At 41.5% G+C, this 24,218-nt stretch overlaps 1 protein-coding gene across 2 annotated transcripts in view; it reads right to left on the minus strand.

Annotated features, from left to right (window-relative positions):
* Window positions 1-24,218, minus strand: part of LOC124794626 (lysosomal alpha-mannosidase-like) — a 154,015-nt gene that overhangs the window by 78,737 nt on the left and 51,060 nt on the right. For both annotated transcript variants that reach the window (XM_047258133.1, XM_047258125.1), the window contains exon 3: window positions 2,801-2,882. In XM_047258133.1, coding sequence (XP_047114089.1) covers window positions 2,801-2,882 — 82 coding nt within the window. The remainder of the gene's footprint in view (window positions 1-2,800; window positions 2,883-24,218) is intronic.

A 24,218-nucleotide genomic window follows, 5' to 3' on the forward strand; every position in this document is an offset into this window, starting at 1 on the left:
ATATTATTTCACATAGAAACAGAACAAAACCTAATTAAACAATGATGGCAGAAAAATGAAATGAACAGATATCTGCATATTTCTCTACAACATATTCCTTACCCATCATCAGACCCGCCCGGATAGTCATGCATGTTAAATTCCACCTCAGTTACCCAGTTTGCAAACATTTAGGAAACTTTCATCAACTTGAGACCAAACACAACCCTGATGAGGCAAGAAATCTGTGACACATTTGTTCAAGATTGTTGCCATGAAAAATGACATTCTTAAATAACCTTCCAGTTGATAACAGCTATACTTTTTCACAAATTGCAAATAAGAGATTTATATGTACATCATCAACAATGTTGTTATTTTTGCAGAGTACATAACAGTTACAAAAAGGTAAAATGTTTATTCAAGGTAATGTATGTTACATTTATCACAATTTAGAAAAATGGTAACTGCAACTGAAAACAAAGTTTCACTTTCAGAGGAACAAAAAAATATACAATTAGCACATTGCAACAGAGCTAATAAAATGAGTGTAAATTCAGTTTTAAGTGTGATAAATGTTAATTTATCAGTTTATTTATTTATCCACCAGCAGACAATCTGAACTGTGCAGATGGTTTCAGCACACTCTTGCCTCCGTAAAACCTTTTTTTTTTATATGTGTGTTCTCCTGCCGCCACTTGCTGAATACATTTTTTTATCTATCCAGTTAAATTATATACACATTATGTGCTTTACTATGTTTCATAGTTGTACATCACAATTCTGTTGAATTGTATTGTAAAATGCCTCTTAATAACAGCAGTTATGATTAGCATAATTGTCAACATAATTTACATATCCTTTCAGGTAATCCTTGATAGGATAAAAACATTTTGGTAACAGATAATTTTAAAAAGAATTCCTAGAGGCACGATTTCACTTTTATCTTTGATCTTGTGTATAATTTCATTCATTACACAGCACACTATTTTGGGTTTTGTACTGTTTTTCCTATTGAGACATAAATGGTATCTGCATCTGGTTCCACATTCACGTAGAGGACCTGTTCAAAGGGTGCTGGTCAGTGTCTCTTCATCTGGATCATTGTTTACGTAATTTATTCACATAGAACAGCCAAAACCCTCTTATATTTAAACAACTTAGTGCTGAGGCTTCTCTATTTACTTTTCATTATAAATCACACCAAACATTTTTTTAGCTTAAAGGTTGTTTGTACATTCTGCTCATTTGTTCCTCAGATTGTTATATCATAACTATTCATAAAAATAAACATAAGCAAAAAGTGTTGTTTTAGTGCATGAGCTACTATGCCCTCAATTTATTATTCTAAACACATAGCATGCTGAAGCTAGTCACTTCCCAAAGTCAATAATATGCTTAGTCTATCTTCCTTGTGAATTTATGAGGGGTGTGAGAAAAGCAATGAGACTGATATTTTATCCACCAAAGTTTTTATTTTTTTAAAACAACAATATTGTCCCCTTCAAAGAAGTTTCTTTCACCAGCTATATACCTGAGGAGCTGTCATTCTCAGTCCTGGTAGCAGCACTGAAAGGCTTCAATCTGGTAGGACCTTTAACATGTCAGTCACATTCTTCTGAATGTTCTCCTGAGGCTCAAAATGATGTTCCTTTTAAGTCATTTTTGAAATTCAAGAAAAGAAAAAAGTCCCAAGGGCTCAGATCAGTTGAATGGGGGCAGTGAAACAACAGGAATGGCTTTTGAGGTCAAAAGTTCTGTAATGGAAGTGGCCATATAGCATGCACTGTCATGATGCTACATCCACTTGTCTACAATGTCCGATCCCACTCGATTCCCCTTTTCCTGAATCTCTCAAGGGCATCTTTGTAAACCAACTGGTTAAATGTTACTCCTGGAGGAACAAATTCTTTATGCATAATACCCCTATTGTTAAAAAAGGGAATCAGCATCGTTTTTATCTTCAATTTGCTCATTCGAGCTTTTTTCAGTCATGAAGATATCTCACTATAACACTCCTTACTATTGTCTCATAATTGTACTAAAAAATCCATGATTCATCACCTGTGATCACATGACAAACATTCGTGGTCATTGGCAATCCTCTCATGATGATCAATGCACATTTCTTCAATTGTCCTTCTGATCAGTTGTGATATGTTTTGGCATCATTTTGGCACAAACCTTTCGCATGTGCAAAATTCCAGTCAAAATTTGATGTATTGTGCCTGTGTTGGGGCTTAACAGGTCACCCTACATCCATATTGTTACATGTCAGTCTGATCTCACAAGAGCATGCACACATTTGATGCTTTCATCAGTTTTTGAAGTGAAGGTCTCCCTCAATGAGGTTCATCTTCAACATGTTCTTGGCCTTGCAAGAAAAAAACTTGTGCTCTTGGTAAGGAATGTTCCCCATAGGACTGCTTCAACTTTTGAAAAGTCACTCTCACAGATTACCCAAGTTGAACATAATGCTACTCTAAACTCTGCTGTTCCGTTTTCGTAACACACAACAAAAACTAAACTTCACTGATGGAGCTTTCAAAAATCACGCGATGGCTTTATGGAGCTGAAAAACAGACTGAGCATCTGGAAGGGATGAACGCACCGGTCTATACAAGTACAACGATACAGCATTTCCATATCATTCATACTGTTATTAGGTCTCATTACTCTTTACATTGCATACATTCAAACCTAGAAATTCTGTTCTTGATATGAGCTCATCTCTCACATTTTAAAACCTTGTTTGCCAAATTTTGTGATGTCTATACAACAAAATTAAATTTATTTGGACACAGAAATAATAATTACTTACTTTTTTGATGGATCACGGGCCAAAGCCTGAATCACCGAGTCTAATATATACTGAACACCAGCCTTCTGTGTCATAGAACGGCCTATGGAAGAAAACAGTCTGTAAGACAAGAACTGCAAGGCCAATAACAAGGATGATAATTTTATAAAACATACAATAAACAACCATTTTAAGGAGCCATCTTTCACACTTTTACATTCAACTACAAGGCTGTTTAAGAGAAAACAGGCTGCAGATCAAATGTGCCCTTGCAGATTAAACAAAAAATAAAATTATTTTCAAAAATGATACACAAATGTGCAATAGGTAAAATAAGGCAAAACCAACCACTTACCTCTAGCGGATCAATGAGTGGAGCACAGAAATATGTAACAGAAAGCAGCATTCAGACTAGTTTTCAGCAATAGCTCTTTTTCTAGCAATAGTACACACATTGCCACAGGAGTGTGTGTTATGGTGTCTCTGTGTCTTTTATGTGAATGTGTACACTGTTGCCAGAAGAAAGAGCGAATGCCTGGAAGCTAGTGTGAATGCTGATTTCAGTTAAGTCTTTCTGTGCTCCATACATTATCCACTATATGTGAGTGGTTACCTTCCCTTATTTTACAGATTGCTCCATCCAGGAAGTTTCATTATTGTTACACAAATATGTCATACACAGATAAATAAAAGTATAGTTATGTCCCATAAGTTTCATTAAAAATATTTACCTCAATAAAATTACACTAAGAAACAATTTTATTTATTTATAATCCATCTTTATATTCATCACACACACACACACACACACACACACACACACACACATACACACACACACACCTTACGTACTTAAGACCATAGTCAGGAACCCCATTCATGATGGAAATATATTGGATCTAATGGCATCAAATAAATCTGACCTCTTCAAGGATTCCCACATCGGAACTGGCATCAGTGACCATGACGCGGTTGTTGCAACAAAGATTACCAAAGTACGAAGGACAATTCAACAAGTAGAAAGATATATATACCCAGTAATCGAGATAAAAAATCAGTGGTGTCATATCTCAATGAAGAACTTTAAACTTTCACCACAGGGCAGGAGCATGTGGAGAAACTCTTGTTCAAGTTTAAAGGTAGTGTCAAATAAACTTTTAAGAGAATAGCTGACCACACATTGGATAGGTATGTACCCAGTAGAACAGTTCATAATAGGAGGGAACCTCCATGGTATACAGTCACTGTAAAGAAACTTCTAAAAAAAACAGATTACTGCACAAGAAGTGCAATATAAAGTGTAGGGCTTCAGATAGAAAGATGTTGAATGAAATGCATTTGGCTGTTGAGAGAGCAATGAGTGATGTATTCAGTGACTATCATAGCAGAATATTGTCAAATGACATTTCACAAAATCTATAGAAATTCTGGTTATATGTAAAGGCTGTTAGTGGCACCAAAGTTAGTGCCCTGTTCCTAGCGAATGAGACAGGAACTGAAATTGAGGGTAGAAAAAAAAAGCTGAAATGCTTAACTCCATTTTCAAATGTTCCTTTACAAAGGAAAGCTGGGACAACTGCCCCAATTTAATCCTCATACCACAGTAAAGGTGAATGGAATAAGTATTAGTGTCAGTGGTGTTGAGAAGCAGCTGGTATCATTCAAATTAAAAAAGCTTCAGCACTTGATTGAATTCCTGTCAGATTCTATACAGCATTTGCGGCTGAGTTAGCCCTTCTTCTATTTATAATAGATCATAGATGCCTTGAAAAAAACTGTGTCCAGTTCTTGGATAAAAGGCACAGGTCACACCTGTCTACAAAAAAAGTAGTAGAAGTGATCCACAAAACTGCTGCCCAATATCCTTGACATACATCTGTTGCAAAATTAATTTTGAAAACATCTATCACGTGAAACCCAACTCACTCTTTTCTGACATGACATACAGCAAGCTTTTACTCAAGGCAACCAAATAGATGCAATGTTTCTTGATTTCCGAAAAGCATTTACACTTATTGTCATAAGTACGATCACATAGGGGTATCAAGCGAAATTTGTGACTGGACTGAGGACTTTTTGGTAGGGAGGACACAGCATGTTATCTTGGATGGAGAGTCCTCATCAGGTCTGCCACAGGGAAGTGTGTTGGGACCCTTCCTGTTCATGTTGTATATTAATGACCTTGCAGACAATATTAATAGTAACATGAGGCTTTTTGCAGATTATGTAGTTATCTATAATGAAATACTATCTGAGAGAAGCTGCATAAGTATTCAATCAGGTATTGATAAGATTTCTATGTGGTACAAATATTGGCAACTTGTTCTATATGTTCTATATTTTGCACTTCACTTCACGAAATGAAAGAATGTAGTATCCTATAATATCAATGAGTCACTACTGGAGTCTACAAATACCTGGGTGTAACACTTTGTAGGGATATGAAATGAAATGATCATATAGTTTCAGTTGTGGTTAAACCAGGTGATAGACTTTGGTTTATTGGTAAAATACTTGGGAAGTGCAATCAATGTACAAAAGAGATTGCTTACAAATCAGTCACGCAACCCAACCTAGAATATTGAAGTACCAAATTGGACTAACAGGGGATATTGCACATATAATGAGAAGGACAGCATGAATTGTCACAAGTTTGTTTAATCCATGGAAGGATGCCAGATGGATGCTGAAGGAACTGAATTGGCAGACTCTTGAAAGCATACGTAAGCTATCCCGAGAGGGTCTATTAACATTCAAGAATTATCTTTAAATGAATACTCTATGTATATACTACAACCCCTACATATTGCTCACATAGGAATCTCAAGGATAAGATCAGAATAATTACTGCACACACAGAGGCATTCAAACAATCATTCTTCCCACACTCCTTACATGAATGGACATAGCGAAACCCTAATAACAGGTACATTGGGATGTACCCTCTGCCATGCACCTCATGGTGTTTACAGAGTGTAGATATAGATCTTTAGGACACCTTCTGAATTTCTCTACTAAATACAACGCCTTTCCTCCGAGTCATTTTCAGTAGGTGCTGTTTCTGAATGTACTCATTTATACATCATGTGACTGAGCTGTCAAAATGTTAAATATGAGAGTTGGAACTTAAATAGTGGAAACTATTTATTCACAACCAATACAAAAAAGTTACATGTTTGCACCTGTTAATGTCCTACAAAGTAGTCACCAGCATTGTGTAGAACCAGTTACGAGCGATGTAGAAGGTGTAGTATACTGTTAGCAGAGCCTGTTCTGTTGATACTGCGAATGGAGCAGTCTACTGCCTGTAGAATCTCTGGAACAGTTCTGAAGCAAATGCCATAAAGTGGTTCCTTCATCTTCGGAATCAAATCAAAGCCACAAGGACTTAAATCTGGGGAATATGGTGGATGGTACAGTACTTCTCAGTTCCATCGACCGAACAGAGCAGCCACAGCTTGTGCTGCATTGTCGTGCAAAATGATGGGTGGTTGCACAGAAAGTGTCGCCGCTTTTATTGCAAAGCTGGTCACAGGTGATGCTCCAAAAATGAACAGTAGTACTGTGCACTGATGGTCTGCCGTGGAGGAACGTAATACGCTAGGATATCATCATCACAGTTGTACACGAGAATCGCCATAACTTTCACCATACTGGGGCTCTGACGCACTTTCGACTTTTGCAGAGACCCATAATGACACCATTTGTTAGACTGGCGTTTCAGTTTTGGCTTGTACGATGTGGCCCATGTCTCATCCAGTGTTATGATAACAGTGTAAGAAAGCCTCTCCTCCATGCTCATAGCACTCCAAGTGCGTCTGAGGAGCATCGTAACACATCCATTTCTGCATCTCCGTCAAGTCATGCGGAACACATCGTGATGCAATTTTTCTCATGCCCAGGCATTCCTTCAGGATGCAAAGCACAGTTGTATGCGCTAATCTGGTTTCGTGGGTGATCTCACAAATTGTATGGCGCCAATCACAGTCCACTAATGCAGCAAAAGCATGCGCTTCTTCTTCAGAGACGCTAGGATGACCTGCCTGTTGCATTTCCACCACAGTTTGCCGACCTTCATTGAAGGCATTCACCCAATGTGCCACTTTTCTCTATGGCAATGCCGATTCCCCACATGCCTCTTGAAGACCTTGATGACACTGTTGTGTTGTACGACCTATGGCACATCCAATCTTGATCCAACTCTGTTGTTCCTGTTTCGAAAACATAGTGACACCATTATGTTAGACTGCTCACTCACAATTGACTGCGCTCCCCTCGATTGTGCACATACTCGTGACGTGGGATGGGCGAGTCCATTTGTTCAGAGGTAAGGTAGATATCTCAACAATGTGTGCTATCAGCGACATTAGTAGATTCGAATGGATACTGTCTCCACAGCAGTGTTGCCACTATTTAAGTTCCAACCCTCATAGTAGTACATCTAAGTGTGCATGTGCAGTTTTAAAATCCAATAGCTGCGGTGTCAATAAGCTGTTTTTGGCATATGTCGTGTTGATGAGTAGTCTGCTGCAGTTTATGGGTCTCATAGTTGTTTTCTGTAGAACATATTAAGCAATTTAGAATACAGAGGAATATAACTGTTGGAATTTTTAGGGTCCTGTGACTAATTCTGTAAAAATGGAACCGTTTTAGGATCACTTTGTTGTCCATCTAACTGATTATTAAAAACCCTTTTTCCCAGGAAAAGGCACATGTATCAAGTTCAAATTTATGTCACTAAGCTCTACGGTCCCTTGGCTGTGCAAAAATTTTAAGCTTATATGCCTGTTCAATCACAAGATACGGCCATATATGTTACATATTTTGATACTTGAAAACTCACTCAACCATCATTTGTCAAAAGCATAATGGGCAAACATTACTGCATGCAAACATAAAATGTACATTACAGTCATGTTGCAGTAAGTAAAAAAAAAATATTTAATTAAATATTTTATTAAATCTTCTATATCTACATATACAACTAAAGTCCTCCCCCCCTTTTTTTTTGTGTCCGGGCTAATCTGAGAAACTACAGTAGAGATTCTGATACAGTCTTGGATTTCCCCAGGACAGATATCTTGCCAATTACTGCATTGAAAACAGGTAAAACAGTTGAGATGTTGAGATTCTATATATAACCCATCCATACTGGGAATCTAGGTTCTCAATGACACATACACAAAAATTAAGTTTGCACAGAACCCTCAGCGCGCAAATCCCACTCGCATGTAGCCAATTTTTAGTTTTTTGATATATGTGTGACAGTGTCTCTTTACTGTTTACTCTACAAATTCAGCTAATTTTTTATCTCAAATAATTCTATTTTCTGCAAAGGAATTGTGCATGATAGAATATTTTCTATGTCAACAAATCACACAGAATTTCATTTGTAAACATTTTCACAAATTTGGAACTGCAAGCAGTACTCTACTACTTTTCAAAGGATATGTACAAAAGACACTGGGCAGCATCTGTTACAATATGATACATTATCTTTTTTGTTTAGAGGCATAGCAATTCTAATTTTTAAGGGTGAAGGGAAACAGTCACTTCTAACTATCCACATAATCAGTGGACACAGCAGATGTGCTATTATATTCACTGTTTTTAATCACAAAACTGGAGAGAGAGACCATACAATTCCATGTCCTCTCGTTTTGAGTGATTTTAGTTTGATACGGTTATGATAATGACATTACCTCTTTCTATCAAAACATACAAAATGTGTATTCAAAATGACTCAGGAAACTGTTGGAATAATTTTAGTTTTGGGTATTGTCAAATTTATGGCCTTGTTCATTTTCTGCAGTCTTATTTGTGTTATTTGCATTAATGAAGTAAGAATTTAAATTAGATACGATACCATACTTGGAGGAAGTATTCTTGTGATCCTTACTTCCATCCATGAACCTTGATAATATGTGGTGCAGCTTTATGATTGTTTTGGGAGCTATTGATGAAAATATAAATTGCCTTCCTGTTGTTTTTGAACCTTATGCAGCTCATTTTCTCTGGAACCCATATACTGGAGTTCTGAGCCTCTGTAGTTCAGGTGTGGAACATTTATGCACAGGAGTGAGATCATGTTTTCAAGCAGTTTTTTTAACAATACTTTTTAAGTATATCTAAGAGTGCATTGATAAATAATGTAAATGCATCCTCAAAAAGAGCATTTTCAATGACACTATTCCATACTAGCGTCTTAAAATGACCTGTAATTATCAGTGTCATCATTTCATTACAATACAGATATTTTAGTTTTTCTTTTTTTAACCTCATACCCTTATAATCTGATTTAAAAAACTAACACACACATCCTAAACAACCTTAGACCTTACTGATTTGCTGAATGTTGGTGACAATGTTATCAAGACAGGAAGGTTGTCTACTACAATTTTAATTAATACAAGTCATATGTCTTTCCATATGAGGTAAATTAAGTTGTCTGCATGCCTTCAGCCAGGCGTCAATAGCGATGTCAATAAAATCCTATAGTTAGACTATTTTTTTTTTTTCAAAATGTAAGATCACTTTTATCTTGAGATCAATGCAAATGCTTCATAACTGCCTTGATGAACAGTATACGGGTATTATTATAGATTATAATGTGGGGAGTAATACCATAGCTGCTTGCAGTGCATTTTATATTTATTTATTTATCAGTTTCCTTGGGACTATGTGACCCAAAGCTATTTGTTTATTACAAAATTTATGAACAAAGAATTAATAAAACACAAGAATGAATGTATAGGAATAAAGAACACATTGTAGAGAAAATTCTCAACTACTGAGAGGAACTTTTGTACAGTATACAAGTGTGCCAACAGGAAATCTTTCAACTTGGATCTGAATATTTGGGGTTTAGCACTGAGTATTTTCAGTTCTGCTGGAAGCCTGTTGAAAATGAAACCAGCTGAACAGCACAAACTTTTCCATACAGTGCTTAAGGAAGTGTGATTCAAGTGCATATTGTTTTTCCCCCTAGTGTTCAATGAATGAATGTTGGATTTCTTCCTCTGCTGTCCCCACGCATATATAATTGCAAGTCACCAGAACAACAGCATACACAAAATTCATAAACTCACACCTCATAAGACTGATTGCCTATTTCTGGGTTACGAATATTCTAGGCGAGAGCATGGAGTTGCCCAAAAGTATAATGCTGCATATGATAAAAGAGTGAAAGTGAGCAAAGTAGACAAGCCTCCATGTTAATTGTCAGAGACAGTTTCTGCATAAGAAACTGAACTTCAAAGCGAGTGGAGCTGTGTACACTAGAAAATGGAATGGAAGGGGAGAAATCTGAACATTTCTGACACATTCTTCAATTCGAGTTCAGTAAAGGGGTGACAGCAACGGAAGCAGTCAGAAACATTTGTGCCACGTAAGGGGATAATGCCATTGGATGGAGCACAGCAAGAAAATGGTTTTCTTGTTTTAAGGAGGATCGTTTTGACATAGTGACTCTCTTCGTTCAGGAAGACCTTCGGGCTTTGATGGAGATATTTAAATGCATTAATCCACAATGATCCACATCAGCGTACTCAAGGACTGACAATTGTGGAACTGTGATCATTCTGCCATTGTGCGACACTTGCATGCAATCAGAAAGGTTCAAAAATCAGGTGCACAGGTACCACATGCTCTGAGCCAAAACCACAAATGTCAGCATGTGGCCACATGTGCGTCTCTGCTTCTTTGTCATCAATTGATTTGTGAACAACACAGGCCATTCCTATCTTGTATCATTACTGGTGACAAGAAATGGTGTCTTTATGCTAACATAAGGAAAACAAGGGAGTTGTTCAGACCAAACAAAGCAACAACTCCCCAAACAGAGACCTGCATACACCAACAAAAAATAATGTTATGAACCTGATGGAACACTGACAGTGTGGTGTACTATGAATTGCTTCCCCATGGTGTATGCATCACTGCTGATATTTACTGTTAACAACCGAGATGTCTTGCAGATGCAATCCAAGAACAATGACCAGGAGGACTGTGTGAAGTGATACTACTCCACGATAATGCCCACCCACTTACTGCTAAACCAACAAAGAAAACTACACATGTATTGAGTTGGGAAGTCATTCCACACCCACATTATTCACCTGATCTTGCACCCACAGGTTTTCACCTTTTGAGATGAAAACACACTCCTAATATGGTTCGACGAGTTCCTTGCCTCAAAACCATGTGACTTCTACAGTCGCCCAATCAGAAAGTTATCCCAGGCATTGGCAGATTTTTGTAAATAGTGAAGAAGAATATATTATTGATGAGTCTCTGTTATGTGCCTCTGTCGTGTTTATTAAACTTATGTAAAAATGCTACAAATGTTTCAAGCAGCATATTATGTGTACTGAGGTGTGCTCCTATACATTGGTTTCTCAAAAGATTTTGAAAACATTGGTAGCAAATAAAAAAGACCAGTAATTCTCTACATTATCTCTTTCACCCTTTTTATAAGGTGGTTTTACTAATGAGCATTCCAATTTGTCAGAAAACTAAACGACATCTGAAAGACTTCTTGCACAGGTGAGCAGTACAGAACTAATGTATGTTACATAGTCTTCATAATCCTACCTGAAATTTTATCATTCCCTTTGGGTTGAACTGGAATGTTGAAAGGACCAAACTACCAGGTCTCAGCCTCTACATCCTATATGCTTCAAGCTGCGAAAAGCTATTGGAGAGGAAAGATACAGAAGACAAATCCTGAGGAACCTGAATGTAATGTAATTAAACCACAAGAGAGAAGCAAGTATAGAAGTGAGAGAGGGGTGTAAGAAGGTGAAGGTGGGTAAGTTGCCACTCAGAAAGCAGCTCGAAGCCACCAGGGCATGTTAATGCAATGGTAGACGCACCCTCTGCATCCTGTCAGTTTTCCACACCCTCTAATACCACAAGAAAAACTTGAAACACAGACAAGCTGATAAAACCTCAGGAAAGAGAACAATGACAATGAGACAGTAAACCAATGACAAAATAAAAAAATAAGAATAATTTAAAAAGTTGAAAGGGCAGAAGCCAGGTCAGACCATCAAGCAAGGGCTGCCAATGGTACTGTGTTTTGGAGCTGGCTACGGACCCCTTCAATCCCTGAAATGGTTGGCAAGGCCAATGTGACCTATCCCTCAAAGAGGAGTAGAAAGCAACTTCAAACGTAAAACATTAAACCAGATTAGCTGCATTGGTGTAGGCCAGTAGTCCACTAGCACCAGAGGCAGTGTGTCAGCAAGCTTAAGGTTTTGCTGAGAGGTGGCCAAATTAGGGCTGTCCTGTAGGATGTGGGCCACTGTTAGATAGACGCCACACTGACAGTGGGATGGATCCTCACATCATAACATATCACAATGGTTTTTGTTTTGTTTTGCTTTAGGGCACCAAAAAACAACTCTGGTCATACGCGCCCTAGCCAAAACTAGAGAACACGAACACAGAGAGGAGTTAAACGACTATACGTCAGTCTCAATGGACAGAATAGGAGACAGCTAAAAACTGGCACGTCGAAAAAGGATACAGAAACACCTTACAGAAATGGAGGTCCAAAACTAAAAATTAAATGGCCTTCGCCATATTGCTGCTGTGGATAAAAAGTAAAATGCGGTTGACAGCCCGCGATTCATTCACTAAAACGGCTGATCAATCAGATGGCAAACCCAAGCTGGAACTTAAATTGTTGGAAAAGGGCATTCCAGCAGGAAGTGGTGGACAGTTAAAATTTGTGCACAGTGTGTACAAAGAGGTGGGGTAGTGCCATTTAGCAAATGACAATGGCTAAAAAGGCAGTGCCCAATACACAGCCGAGTTAAAATAATCTCCTCCTGGTGGTAGGGCCGAGAGGAGGTCGTCCAAGGCACTGGGAGAGACTTAATAAGTCGAGGCTTAATAAGTCGAAGCTCATTCCCATGAAGGGAGGACCATTGGCAATGCCAAAGGGACAACACCTCCTGACAGACGGCAACACAGATCATCGGAGGGAATATAGGTACTACCGGGCTGAGGTACGAGGACTGCAGCTTTGGCAGCAGCATCAGCAACCTCATTTACTGCTGGGCCGACATGGTCAGGGACCCACAGAAACATGACACTGACTCCACGAAGCAAGTGACAGTTTTATTGGACCCGCTGCAATAACGGATGAGCAGCGTACAGCACACATAGACTCTGGTGGGCAGTGAGTGAGTCTGAGCAGAGGGCACAATTGGAAAGACTGTATCGCCGGATACAAGGCGAACAGCTCAGCTGTAAATACTGATGAGCGTGCCAGAAGCTGATATCGAAAGACACGGGTGCCAATGACGAAGCCACACCTGACCTCACAGTCAGTCCGAGAACCATCAGTGTAGACAAAGGTACTATCGCAAAGTTCCACGTGAAGGTCGTGAAACTGGAGGTGATACACTGAGGCTGGTGTAGTGTCCTTAGGATGTGAATGAAGGCCAAGGTTAACATGGGCTACTTCACGAAGCCAAGGTGGTGAAGGGTTCACACTCACCAGGAGTGTTGCAGGTAGTGTGAAGTTAACCCACTGTAGCAAGTGGCGAAATCGGACTCCAGGCAGTAACAGAAGAGGGACGAGCCCATACTGACAACCAAAGAAATCATCAAAGAAGGAGGCATAGGAGGCAGACATGGCAGACAAACGGCATACATAACTGCAGAGGAGAAAGTCACGGCGGTAGGACAGTGATAGTTCAGCAGCTTCAGCATACAGACTCTCAACCGGGCTGGTGTAAAAGGCACCCGTGGCCAAACGGATGCCATGATGGTGGATAGTGTTGAGACACCGTAAGAGAGATGGGCGTGCAGACATATAAACAAAGCATCCATAGTCAAGTTTCGAACAAACAAGGGACCAGTACAAACAGAGGAGGGTCGTTCGATCGGCACCCCAGGAAGTACCATTGAGGACACGCAGGAGATTGAGGGACCACGTACAGCAGGCTGCCAGGTAAGACACATGGGAGGACCAAGAGAGTTTCCTATTGAGCAGGAGCACAAGAAATTTCATAGTTTCAACGAACAGAAGGGCAACAAGTCCAAGATGTAGAGATGCTGGGTGCAACCATTTGCACCACCAGAAATTCAGACAGACAGTTTTGTCAGGGGAAAAGCAAAAGCCATTGTCGATGCTCCAGGAGTAAAGATGGTCAAGACAGCATTGAAGATGCCGCTCAGTAAGACAGGTCCGTGGAGAACTGCAATAGATGGCAAAATCATCTACATAAAGAGAGCCGGAGATGCCCAGCGGGAGACAGGCCATTATAGGGTTAATGGTGATAGCAAAGAAGATGACTCTCAGGACGGAAACCTGAGGCACACCATTTTCCTCGATAAAGGTGTCTGACAAAGCAGAACCCACACGCACCTTGAAAGCTTGATCTTGTAAAAATGCCCGACGAAAACAGGGCAGGTGCCCTCAGAAGCCCCACGTGTAAAAAGTACAGAGGATACCAGTTCTCCAGAAGGTGTTGTAGGCCTTCTCCAAGTCGAAAATCACAGCCAAAGTCTGGGATTTCCGCAGAAAACCATTCATGACATGGGTGGACAAAGTAATGAGATGGTCGATTACAGAACACCGCGCTTGAAATCCACACTGTGCATTCATTAGTAAATGTTGAGACTCGAGCCACCACACCAGCGGGCATGAATCATACATTCCATCACCTTGCAAACACTGCTGTTAAGAGAGATGGGGTGGTAGCTAGAAGGAAGGTTTTGTTTTTGTCCTTATCGGGCTTAGGTATGGGTATGACAGTGGCTTCATGCCAACATCCAGGAAATGTGCCCTCTGCTCAGATGCAGTTACACGAGTTCTGCAGAAAGTGCTTGCCCGCACGAGAAAGGTGCTGCAACATCTGAATGCGGATGGCGTCTTGCCCTGGGGCGGAGAATTGGGATGAACTGAGAGCACGATCTAGCTCCCTCATAGTAAAGGTGGCACTGTAGCCCTAACGATTTGGAGAAGAGAAGGGTATCGCGCAAGCCTCCTCTGCTCATTTCCGATGGATGAAGGCAGGGTGACAGTGGGAAGAGATCGAAACTTCTGCAAAATGGCAGCCCAAAGTGTTGCACATAGCAATAGGGTCCATGGTGACACTGTCAGTGACTGTCAGGCCGGAAACTGGGGAATGGATCTTGGTTCCAGAGGTTGGCCCACAAGACAGAGGAAGATGTGGAACTGTTAAAAGAACTAGTGAATGAAATCCAGCTAGCTCTTTTGCTACCCCAAAGAACGTGACACTTCGCACACATCTGTTTATAATTAATGCAATTTGCCAGCATAGGGTGGCAGTTAAAAGGGCAGAGAGCACATCTACGTGAGCAAATTGCATCGTGGCATGCCTCAGTCCACCAATGGACCAGGACACGACGTGGTAGAGAGGAAGTGTGGGGGATGGAATGTTCTGCAGCAGTAAGGATAACTTTTGTGAGATAATCATCCCAGTCATCACAAATAGGGAGATCTGGTTCTTCAAAGTTCACCAGGGAGGTGTAAAGCTGCCAGTCAGAACTAGGAAGCTGCCATTTAGGCATGCAGGTGGATGGGGTAGGGGGTCAGCAAACGGATAGCACACGAGAAATACACTCCTGGAAATGGAAAAAAGAACACATTGACACCGGTGTGTCAGACCCACCATACTTGCTCCGGACACTGCGAGAGGGCTGTACAAGCAATGATCACACGCACGGCACAGCGGACACACCAGGAACCGCGGTGTTGGCCGTCGAATGGCGCTAGATGCGCAGCATTTGTGCACCGCCGCCGTCAGTGTCAGCCAGTTTGCTGTGGCATACGGAGCTCCATCGCAGTCTTTAACACTGGTAGCATGCCGCGACAGCGTGGACGTGAACCGTATGTGCAGTTGACGGACTTTGAGCGAGGGCGTATAGTGGGCATGCGGGAGGCCGGGTGGACGTACCGCCGAACTGCTCAACACGTGGGGCGTGAGGTCTCCACAGTACATCGATGTTGTCGCCAGTGGTCGGCGGAAGGTGCACGTGCCCGTCGACCTGGGACCGGATCGCAGCGACGCACGGATGCACGCCAAGACCTTAGGATCCTACGCAGTGCCGTAGGGGACCACACCGCCACAGCAAATTATGGACACTGTTGCTCCTGGGGTATCGGCGAGGACCATTCGCAACCGTCTCCATGAAGCTGGGCTACGGTCCCGCACACCATTAGGCCGTCTTCCGCTCACGCCCCAACATCGTGCAGCCCGCCTCCAGTGGTGTTGCGACAGGCGTGAATGGAGGGACGAATGGAGACGTGTCGTCTTCAGCGATGAGAGTCACTTCTGCCTTGGTGCCAATGATGGTCGTATGCGTGTTTGGCGCCGTGCAGGTGAGCGCCACAATCAGGACTGCATACGACCGAGGCACACAGGGCCAACACCCGGCATCATGGTGTGGGGAGCGATCTCCTACACTGGCCGTACACCACTGGTGATCGTCGAGGGGACACTGAATAGTGCACGGTACATCCAAACCGTCATCGAACCCATCGTTCTACCATTCCTAGACTGGCAAGGGAACTTGCTGTTCCAACAGGACAATGCACGTCCGCATGTATCCCGTGCCACCCATCGTGCTCTAGAAGGTGTAAGTCAACTACCCTGGCCAGCAAGATCTCCGGATCTGTCCCCCATTGAGCATGTTTGGGACTGGATGAAGCGTCGTCTCACGCGGTCTGCACGTCCAGCACGAACGCTGGTCCAACTGAGGCGCCAGGTGGAAATGGCATGGCAAGCCGTTCCACAGGACTACATCCAGCATCTCTATGATCGTCTCCATGGGAGAATAGCAGCCTGCATTGCTGCGAAAGGTGGATATACACTGTACTAGTGCCAACATTGTGCATGCTCTGTTGCCTGTGTCTATGTGCCTGTGGTTCTGTCAGTGTGATCATGTGATGTATCTGACCCCAGGAATGTGTCAATAAAGTTTCCCCTTCCTGGGACAATGAATTCACGGTGTTCTTATTTCAATTTCCAGGAGTGTAGTTGCTCAAGTAGGTGTCAGAAAGAACGAACCACTCAAGGCGATGGGTAAGCTGGGCAGTGCAGAAGGACAGGTCCAAATGGGAATAGGTGTGCGAGGAGTTGAGAAGGAAAGTGGGTGCTCCCGTGTTAAGGCAGAAGAGGTTAAGTTGGTTAAGAAGGTCAACCAAGAGGGCATCTGTCTGACAGGCCCTGGAAGAACCCAGATGGGAATGATGTGCATTAAAGTCACCAAGTAGCAAAAATGGGGGAGGTAGCTGCGCAATAAGTTGAAGGAAGCCTGCCCTAGTGACAGCAAATGATGAAGGGACATATATATACCACACAGGGCAAACGTCAAGTGAGGAAGGAAAAGGTGAACTGCCACAGCTTTAAGATTGGTAGTCAGCGAGATGTGTTGACTATGAATGTTATCCCATATGAGCAGCATGATGCCCTAATGAGAGGGAATGCCGACCCCAGGGGAACGGTCAAAACGAATTGGTAAGAAATGTAAAAGCTCAAAGCAGTCATGAGGGCACAATTTCGTTTCCTAAAGGCAGTGTACAGTGGGACCCTGCAATGCTAAAAGCAGCCATAAATCCTCTTTGTAGGACCGAAGACCGCAAACATTCCATTAGAGGAGTGTCACGATGAGGAGAAGACGTGGAGGTGTCACCTCGGCTGCTGCCAAGTGACAGCTGGGGAAGAGTTGCTATTACAGGGCACAGAAGCAGGAGGATCCTGCTCCATGGGGTCCACAGAAGCATCAGCTTGCTTGTGCCGTCGATTTGTGAAGTCCAATGCCAAAAAACGGTTGTTGGTGTGCACCTGCCACACGGACGCTGGCCGGTCTAAGGTTATCATGTGCTGACACCATTGAAGAGGACCTTCGAGGTGGTGAAGGAGAGGACCGTTTGTCTTTGGAGGACTTCTTCAAGCCTCTCTGGTTAGGTGAAGACTCAGGTGTTGTTTGGCTGGACGGACAGTGGAAGTCTTCACGGGAGTACTCCTTTCCTTTCTGGCCTACTGGTTGTATAGCAGGTGGTTTCGCCCCTGGAGGCAAGAGTTTGATGGCTTGTTGCACAGCTGGATGGGGGGGGGGGGGGGGGGGGGAGAATGGGGATGCTACCTTGACACTGGACAATTTCACGACCTCAGATCTGATTGGAGTTTGCATGTCTGCATGACCATGTCCTTCATGGAGCGAGGGGTAACAAGAATAGAACTATAGGTACCAGATGGGAGAAAACAGGGTTTGCGACTAGCCAGTAACTTGCGATCAACTGGATAAGGCAGCTTTTCTTTGACCAGGATCTCTTGAACAGCCCGTTCATCAAGATACATTGGACACTCCCGAGGGGAGGCAGCATGGCCACCATTGCAGTTTATACAGTGAGAAGGAGTGGACAATCACCCTCATGCGCATCCCTACCACAGGTGCCACATTTGGCTGGGTGTCAACAAGACGTTCTAGTGTGGTTAAAATGATGACACTGGTACCAGCGCATCGGGTTCGGAATGTATGGCCAGACGGTGATAATTTCATAGCCTGCTTTGAATTTGGACAGAAGCACCACTCTATCGAAGGTGATAAAGAGAGCGGGTGGGCAGTGGGGATGAATGGCAATAACACCCTGATCTGAGAGGGAAGATTGTATTTCAGCCTTGGTTAGACCGTCGAGCAGCTTGGTGTAAATTACACCACAAGAAGAATTCAAAGTTATGTGAGCCTGGACATGAACAGGGTAACTGTGGAGAAGCAAGGCAGCAAGCAGTTGTTGTGCTTGAGAATCAGAAGTGCTCTTCGAAAGCAAAGTGCCATTCCATAAATGAGAGCAGGATTTCACATGGCCAGCAATTGCATCTACACCTTTCTGAATAATGAACAGATTTACCATGGCGAAGGACTGACCATCTTCAGTATGTGAGACCACTAGGAATCGTTGTGCAGCGGGGAGGTTCTTTGAATCATTAGCCTCGTTGCATTCACGTTTTGTAGAAGATGAGTGGGAAGACGATTGCCAGTGTCTCCAATGGCACGCTACTTCCAACTGGAGGCCCCCTTCACAAGGGGGCACACTTGCCTTAGGTGATTGTTCACCTCTCAGGTCACACCTCCGAACACCTGACAAAGGGACCAATCAGCAATTTGGGAAAGTTACAGCTCAGGCAATCACCCCTCCCTAGGCCTGGCCTGTACCAAGGAGTACGTGCGAACACTACCTGTCGACCCAGGGCTGGGAATTACGCATTACTCAGTCACCTGTTATGCATCAGATGCATGGGCCGGCCTTCAGTAGTGCACTGGGAGGAAGAAGAGATAAGAGGATCCTCAAACGCCAAAGCAGAGGGACGAGAGGAGAAGGGAAACAAAGAAAGGAGAAGGGAAACAAAGAAAGGAAAAGGGAGTGAAAAACAAAGGTGAGACTGTTCACATGTCAGCGACAGAATGCAGAACATTCTCAAGAATACCCCAGACATGTTCCCCAAGGGAGGGGAAAAAGAATAGCAAGAGGATAGACATACAGCCCAGAAGGGAAAAATGCTGCATAGGCTAGGATCCCGTGGTAGCCAAGCATGAACCTGCCAAAGAGTGGCAGGGGTTTGCCAAGTGTGGCCACTGCGAAGCTGACAGAATGGTAGATTCTCTGTGTGAGCCATGAAGGAAAGACTGCCACATGGCCATGGTCCCCTTTACTGCTCACAGTTTGTTCGGAGAGAGCAGGGCACAGCAATCCATGTTCCAAGCCTCCAACAACTGACAGTGCAGAGTCAATCCAGGGTTGAGTTTCGGTAACCCCATATCCAAAGTCAGCATCCTGGCAGCCAATTTCGCCAACATGTCAGCATGTTCATTCCTTGGGATCCCATAGTGACCTGGGGTCCAGATAAAGACAAGGATGTGTTCCAAGATGGCCGCCGAGTAAGTGACGCCAGAAACTATTTCCAGAAAGTTAAGTGATTTAGACAGGAATATAATTTAGTTTAACACCGACAACAAATTAAATATGTGCATTAGTGTATCGTTTAGTCTTGCCGTTGAAGGCTTGACTTTTCTTTGCGTATTTGTTCGGAAAACACGAAAAGATCGTAACTTCGCGAAGTCGCGCTTAGGCTTAAATTTTGTAAACGTGTTTGTTTCTTGTTTCACGGTAATTTAACTAGTTTCTCGGTAACAAATACGTAAACTACCGTAAATACCGTATAACTTCATTGTTTTAAAACAGATTTCAGAAAAACAGCGTAACTTTATATCAGAAACTTGCCTATATACATTTGTTTATAGGCCTAATTCTCGTAACGTTTTGGAGAATCAAACTTAAAGTATCTCGTTTAATTGTCCTTTTTTTCATTCCATCGAGTGACATATATAATAAATAGCATATACCTTCATTGTTTTAATACAGATCTCAGAAAAACAGCGGAATTTTAAATCAGAAACTTGCTTATATACATTTGTGAATAGGCTTAATTCTTGTAACGTCTTTTTTTTTATTTTCGGTAATTTAATTGATTTATTCTAGCTAAAGTATTATTTTTGCCATGAGTGAGAAGTGCCTGACTTGCCGTAGAATTGTTAGTTCCGGGGTTTGGTGTGATGGATGCAGTAGTTTTTTTCACTGGGGGGGACTGCAATGGCGTGGGTGTCGGGGAAGTGGATCAGGCTCATCAGTGGTTATGTAGGATTTGCAGCAGAGATAGGAAGATAGTGGAACAGGAGGGGAAAACTGCTGCCCTTCAGGCTGAGCTAGATCAGGCTAGGGAAGATCTGGACAGGTTAAGGAGGGAGAAGGGCAAAGAGAGGTGGGAATTGGCAACAGGTAACAGAAGGAACAGGCCTAGAACTAAGTCTGACAGTTTTGTGGTGAATGTCAAAAATAAGTTTGACCTGTTGCTTCAGTTAGAAACTGATGAGCCTCAAGCAGAGATAGGTGTAGACAGGACACAACAAACTTTCAATAGGAAATTGAAAAAGAATGTAGGAAAGTCATCGAAAAGGAAGAAAGTTTTGTTGTTAGGCAGTTCTCATGCCAGAGGTGTAGGCCAACTTCTGCAGGAGGAATTAGGACCAGAATACCAGGTCACAAATTTTTTCAAACCAAGTGCTAGTCTGGATCAGGTGACAGAGGATTTAGGTTCACTCTGTAAAGGATTTACCAGGGAAGACACCGTGGTTATTGTGGGAGGGCCAGGGACCAGCATCGACAGAGATCCTGGGTACAGTATAGAGTGTGACCTGGTAAAGATTGTGTCAGCATCGAGACATACCAATGTTGAATTTGTATCTGTCCTGAGACGCCATGACCGGCCTCATTTGAACTCTTCTGTTGGGAGAGTTAATTTGGAGTTGGAACGGCTGCTTGGGTCGGGTGCGGGGGCTCATATTGGTGTGGTTCCTGTTGGTTCTCTCAGTAGGTGGGACTATACCAGGCACGGCCTACATCTCAACAGGAAAGGGAAGGGGAAACTGGCTGGGGTAATAGCAGGAAATTTAAAGGAGGGAGGCACTGCCATGAATGGTAAAATACCAGTTGTTACAGGTGTTGGGGCAGCACCTTTTTTAGGAAAGGTAAGACAGAAAGATGTCAAGTTCTACGAGAGGTCAGGATTGAAATAAATCTTCAGTTTAGGAAAGAAATTAAACAGCACAATTCTAGCATATTGGATCACCAATCACAGCTGTCAATTATAAATTTTCACCATTCACCAGAAATTTTATCTCCACCAAGTTGTATCTCAGTCCTAGGTAATTGCATTGATGAATTAAAGTCACCCAACCCAGTTGACATAATCTGCCTCTCTGAACACCATGTGATCACTGGTATAGGAACTAGGCCTAAGCACAATGAGAAACTCAGACAGGAGAGTACTGCAAATGTTAGAATAATGAAAGGTTCTCATAAAAGTATAATTAAAAATAATGTAAGTATATTTCATCAAAATATTGGGAGTTTAAAGAATAAAATAGATGAGCTTCTGGTTTGTTTAGAAGATTTAGAAGCTGAGGATGAAACAGATATACTATGCCTGTCTGAGCATCACATTGTTACTGATATGGATAAGGTAAATGTAAGTGGATATAAGCTCTATGCACATGTAATGAGAGAAAATATGGAGAAAGGAGGAGTTGCCATATGTGTCAAAAGTTATCATTGTGCAAAAAGTATAGAAACAAAAAAGTTTTGTGTAGAGAAACATACAGAAGCATGTGCCTGTGAGCTTAAATTAAATAAAGGCACATTTATAATTGTAACTGTATACAGGTCCCCATCAAGAAATTTTCATCTATTTCTGAAAAATTTGGACTCCTTGTTGTGCTATCTGTCAGACAGGGGGAAGCAAATTATTATTTGTGGGGACTTCAATGCAGATTCTCTGAAAGAGGGTAATAGGAAAAATGACCTTGAAGTATTACTCGGTTCTTTTAATTTGACACCCGTTATTGATTTTCCTACTCGGGTGGTAAAGGATAGCAGCTCACTGATAGATAACTTCTTTATAGACCAAGATAAGTTTAACCAGATAAATGCTCAGCCTGTTGAGAATGGTCTTTCTGATCATGGTGCACAGCTAGTTACAATATATGACATAGCTCCATTCAGCAATACTAAACAGTCCTCCAAAGTAGTACGTTCAGTCAACGATTTAACAATTGCAAATTTCAGGTAAAGCCTACAGCAGTTAGACTGGGATGAGGTGTACCGTGAACCTGATGCCAATTTAAAATATAATTTATTTCATAACATTTTTGTAAATGCATTTGAAAACTGCTTCCCCAAGAAAATAGTTAAATATACTCGTAAGAAACCTTGTAACAAGCCATGGCTTACTAAGGGTATAAAAATATCGTGTAACCGGAAAATGGAAATGTAGCTGACAGCAAGAAAGAGTAGTGACCAGAAACTATCAAACATTATAAAAACTACGGTGTTATATTAAGAAAAGTTATTAAAAAATCCAGAAGTATGTGTATCATGTCTGAAATCAGCAACTCTGATAATAAAATTAAAACAATTTGGAATATTATTAAAAGAGAAACAGGTCAACCAAGAGTACAGTAAGACAGTATTACCATCAAATTGAATGAAAACTTTATGAACAAAAAGTCAGAAGCTGAAAATATTTTTAATAATCATTTTCTAAATGTTGTGGATATAGTAGGATCCAAGTGTTCATTAGAAGATGCTAGGCTGTTAATGGAAGAGGCCATACCTATGCAATTTGATACAACTGAATTCTCCCTCTGAAATTAGGAAAATAATAAACTTGCTTAAAAGCAAAAACTCACATGGAATTGATGGCATTTCCAGCAAAATACTAAAAGCTTGTTCTCAACAGATAAGTAAGATTCTCAGCCACCTGTGTAATAGCTCTCTGGAACAGGACATTTTCCCTGATAGACTGAAATATGCTATTGTGATACCTTTGCATAAAAAGGGGGATAGATCTGATGTCAACAATTACCGTCCAGTCTCCCTTCTAACAGCTTTATCCAAAATTTTTGAGAAAGTAATGTATTCAAGAGTAGCTTCACATATCTGTAAAAATGAAGTACTAACAAAATGTCAGTTTGGTTTCCAGAAAGGTTTTTCAACAGAAAATGCCATATATGCTTTCACCAATCAAATTTTGAATGATCTGAATAACCGAACACCACCCATTGGGATTTTTTGTGATCTCTCAAAGGCTTTTGATTGTGTAAATCATGAAATTCTGCTAGACAAGCTCAAATATTGTGGCATGAGTGGGACAGTGCACAAATGGTTCAATTCGTACCTAACTGGACGAGTGCAGAAAGTTGAAATAAGCAGTTCTCATAATATGCAAATATCAGCACATTCCTCAAACTGGGGAACTATCAAGAATGGGGTTCCACAAGGGTCAGTCTTGGGTCCTTCGTTGTTCTTAATATATATTAATGACTTGCCATTCTATATTCATGAAGAGGCAAAGTTAGTTCTCTTTGCTGATGATACAAGCATAGTAATCACACCTGACAAACAAGAATTAACTGATGAAATTGTGAATAATGTCTTTCAGAAAATTACTAAGTGGTTCCTTGTAAACGGACTCTCACTGAATTTTGATAAGACACAGTACATACAGTTCCGTACAGTAAATGGTATGACACCATTAATAAATATAGACCTTAATCAGAAGCATATAGCTAAGGTAGAATATTCCAAATTTTTAGGTGTGTCCATTGATGAGAGATTAAATTGGAAGAAACACATTGATGATCTGCTGAAACATTTGAGTTTAGCTACTTATGCAATAAGGTCATTGGAAATTTTGGTGATAAACATCTTAGTAAATTAGCTTACTACACCTATTTTCACTCATTGCTTTCATATGGTATCATATTTTGGGGTAATTCATCACTGAGGAATAAAGTATTCATTGCACAAAAGCGTGTAATCAGAATAATAGCTGGAGTCCAC

Source organism: Schistocerca piceifrons, chromosome 1, assembly GCF_021461385.2.
Source record: "Schistocerca piceifrons isolate TAMUIC-IGC-003096 chromosome 1, iqSchPice1.1, whole genome shotgun sequence".
In the NCBI taxonomy this organism is placed as follows: domain Eukaryota; kingdom Metazoa; phylum Arthropoda; class Insecta; order Orthoptera; family Acrididae; genus Schistocerca; species Schistocerca piceifrons.